This window comes from Umbelopsis ramanniana, assembly GCF_025399195.1.
Source record: "Umbelopsis ramanniana AG unplaced genomic scaffold K450scaffold_11, whole genome shotgun sequence".
Lineage (NCBI taxonomy): Eukaryota > Fungi > Mucoromycota > Umbelopsidomycetes > Umbelopsidales > Umbelopsidaceae > Umbelopsis > Umbelopsis ramanniana.
In genome coordinates, this window is record NW_026252097.1 from 170,277 (window position 1) to 173,863 (window position 3,587).

At 44.0% G+C, this 3,587-nt stretch overlaps 2 protein-coding genes across 2 annotated transcripts in view; both read right to left on the reverse strand.

The window, feature by feature from the left end:
* Positions 1–342: 342 nt before the first annotated feature.
* K450DRAFT_285361 (uncharacterized protein) lies at positions 343–714 on the reverse strand (the record flags this gene model as incomplete). The annotated part of the gene is made up of 1 exon (XM_051593522.1): positions 343–714. A coding segment is annotated over one exon (372 nt), but the record flags the coding sequence as incomplete, so codon positions are not given.
* A 1,213-nt stretch (positions 715–1,927) lies between these two features.
* K450DRAFT_229012 (uncharacterized protein) overlaps positions 1,928–3,587 on the reverse strand; it is a 1,964-nt gene continuing 304 nt past the window's right edge. The window contains exons 2-4 of the mRNA XM_051587020.1: positions 3,432–3,505; positions 2,490–3,367; positions 1,928–2,430 (exon numbers count right to left, since the gene is read on the reverse strand). Of these exons, the coding sequence (XP_051447103.1) occupies positions 2,341–2,430; positions 2,490–3,367; positions 3,432–3,505 (1,042 nt within the window). The 3' untranslated portion in view covers positions 1,928–2,340. The remainder of the gene's footprint in view (positions 2,431–2,489; positions 3,368–3,431; positions 3,506–3,587) is intronic.

Below are 3,587 nucleotides of genomic sequence, written 5' to 3' on the forward strand. Positions count from 1 at the left end.
AGTGGCACCTTTATAGAGGAGCAGATATACTACTTCTTTGTGCCCATACAGTGCAGCTTGATGGAGCGCGGTATCGAAATCATTATTTCTGGCATGAATGTTTGCATTATGATCGAGTAGCAGCTGTACTATTTCTTTATGACCATTTCGCGCAGCCTTATGAAGTGGAGTGTTTACATATCTATCTTTGGCATCAATGGTCGCCCCATGATTGATCAGTAGTTGCACGATTTCTGTGTGCTCATTCATTGAACTTAGGTGAAGTGAAGTATCACCATCTTTATCTTTGGCATCAATTGACACATCATAGCTGAGCAGCAGTTGTACTACTTCTATATATCCATACCCCGCAGCGTAATGAAGTGGTGTGTGTAAATTCTCGTTTACTGCTGTCACTGCAGCACCTCCGTCTATGAGTAGCTGCACTATTTTTGTGTGGCCATCGAGTGCAGCCCTATGAAGTGGAGTCATTCGATCCTTGCTTACTGAATCGATAGCTGCACCTCTATCAATGAGAAGCTGCACCACGTCTGTGTGTCCACCCAGTGAAGCTACGTGAAGTGAAGTATCACCATCATTATCTTTGGCGTCAATTGAAGCACCATAGCTGAGCAGCAGCTGCGCTACTTCTGTATGTCCATTCCAACAAGCATAGTGAAGTAGTGTACTTAGTTGTTCGCTTACTGCTGTCACTGCAGCACTTCTCTCTATGAGTAGCTGCACTGCTTCTGTGTGTCCATCCAATGAAGCTAGGTGAAGTGAAGTATAACCATCGTTATCTTTGGCTTCAATTGACGCACCATAACTGAGCAGCAGCTGTACTATTTCTGTGCGTCCATTCCACGCAGCGTAATGAAGTGGTGTCCTTAAATGCTCGCTTACTGCTGTCACTGCAGCACCTTCTTCTATGAGTAACTGCACTATTCTTGTGTGGCCGTTCTGCGCAGCTCTATGAATTGGAGCTATTCGACTATTGTTTACTGAATCAATAGCTGCACCTTTATCAATGAGCAACTGCACTGCTTCTGTATGTCCATATAATGAAGCTAGGTGAAGTGAAGTATCACCATCCGTATCTTTGGCGTCAATTGTCGCACCATAGCTGAGCAGGAGCTGTACTACCTTTATGCGTCCATTCGCCGATGCATAATGAAGTGGTGTCATTAAACGCTCGCTTACTGCTGTCACTGTAGCACCTCGTTCTATGAGCAGCTGAACTACTTCTGTTTGTCCATTCTGCGCAGCCATATGCATTGGAGTCATTCGATCATCGTTTACTGAATCGATAGCTGCACCATGATTGAGCAGCAGCTGTACTATTTCTCTGTAACCCATATGCGAAGATATATGTAAGGCAGTCAATAGCCTGTTGTTTTTTGCGTCTACAGAGGCACCATGATCCAACAATAGCTGTAACAACTTCTTGGAGCGACGTGATGTCGTCATATGTAGTGCTGTTTCCGAATTATCATCTTTTGCATCAATCTCAGCACCATGTTCTAGCAGCAGCAACACAGCATCTATTTTTGTGTACCACGCCGCTAGGTGGAGTGCAGTACTTGAGTTTTCGTCTTTAGCATCAACAGCTGCAGCAAGATTCAGAAGAACTGATACCAATTCCTTGTGGCCATAGCCAGCACATATGTGAAGCACAGTTCTCATCTGATCATCCTCCCAGTTGATATCAGCTCCACGTCGTAATAAACTCTCTATATCATTGATGTTTCCACTACACGCTAAATCAAACCATAGAAGTCTGTCATCTTTTTCTGTATCGGCATCATCACCAAGGCAAGGTATAATTGCCATGCTGTTCACCGGCTGATCATTCTTCGAACCTTGGTGTTCACTTCTGCTACCGCCGGTATCGAAGGGCATTTGCGGATTGGAAAAGAGAGAAAAGCCAGGGCTGAAGTCTGTGTTCAAAGGTTTGTTCAAGTAATACCTTGTGTGACAAATATATACTGCGGTGCCGTACTATTGATTTAAAGAAAAGCGTTTATAGGGAGATGTGAGGCAATGAATGAACACGAAACAAGCAGCAAGTGAATACAATGAATATAAAAGAGGTTGATAATCGATATCTATTTAGTCTACGGCTTCGCAACTGACTTCCATTTAACTTTTTTGGTTCCTACTCCCACTGGCTTGTCGCCTAACCAGATTCTTTCAAATTCAGCATCGGTCTCGTCAAATAGCCTATTGAATTCGTTTTCTTCTATCTGACAACACTGTAATCGATAGCAAATTTTAATTGGTCGCTCTCCCCACCTTTGCCCATCAGCATCGTATGTTTCCACCAAGGTGTCATCTACTTCCACTAGCATGAGGGATTTGATGTCATGGATGATAGCCAGATGCACTGAGGAAGATCTTGAATATTTTCCAGCTCTCTCTGCCGCATCTATCAGGGCGTCTACTCCTAAGAATCTGCCTTTGGCAAAATTAAGATTCTTCCAGCTTTCCAGCTTCTGAATTACCAGTCTTACGTCCTGTCCGTTGATAAGTTCTACCCGAAAACATATACCGAAATGACTAACGGTAATCGGCACTGAAGCTCTTTTACAGACAGCAATCGTATAGTTAGTGTCATGAACAGTTGGCAAGTAACTTGAAGAGTTTACTGGGGTGTTCTGGAAACTTAAGAAGGACAGATCGCCTTTACGGATTGCCAGCTGATGCAATAGTCGTTCACGAGATTCGAGTCCTTCTCCATACGCCAATGGCAGGTGTATCGAAAATATTCCTGCTAACGCATAAGCCATATCTTCTTCGCGCGTTGTCTCTCGAACGGCCATTCTCGCCAATATTTCAGCTGCATTCCCTTGTCGATAATATAGGTGAAGGTCGAGAGTACAGAGATTATGGTGCTGCTCATTGGCTAATTCTTGTATTGTCAACAGGTTTCCTTCTTTCGAAATTCCATACAGAACACCAGCTGCAGCACCTTCCTGTAGGCACCAGCCTCTCTTGCACCATGTACTCAGAGGAGTATCAGAATCCAGAACAACAGCAGCACAGCTGGCATACCACTTGTACATTGATCGAATGGCTTCATCAAGCTCCGACATATTCGACTTGTCGATGCAAATTGTATCCATCCATACATACTGTGTATGCTTCCGTAAAGTCCTACTGATTCGGCGAAGTTTGTCTGACATTCCACTAATTGGCTGACCTATCCACCATTTCTTGTTTATTGTATCCTGATAACTTACTTCAACATCACCCCATTTGTGTGTGATAAATGCGACTTCCCTGGCGTCGATATCGTTCACCAATTTATCTTGATGCAAATCCCACACTCGATTTACGACTTGTTTATGTCTATAACGCCAGATGTCCATGCCGACAGCCTTCGCAGCAGCTATTGGTGACAATGGGCTGTGAACAGATTCCGTACTGCAAAGGCACTGGCGTCGATGACGAACCTGCCAGTTTGCGGATGCTCCATTCTGTGAAGAAATTTCTGTACAATCCAGTTTGGTACCAAGGATTGCTGCTACTAGCTTCTCAACAAGTCCATCTCCACCGGCTATACTAAGAATGCTGAGTCCTGCTATAAATATGGCATGCAAATCAGTTGC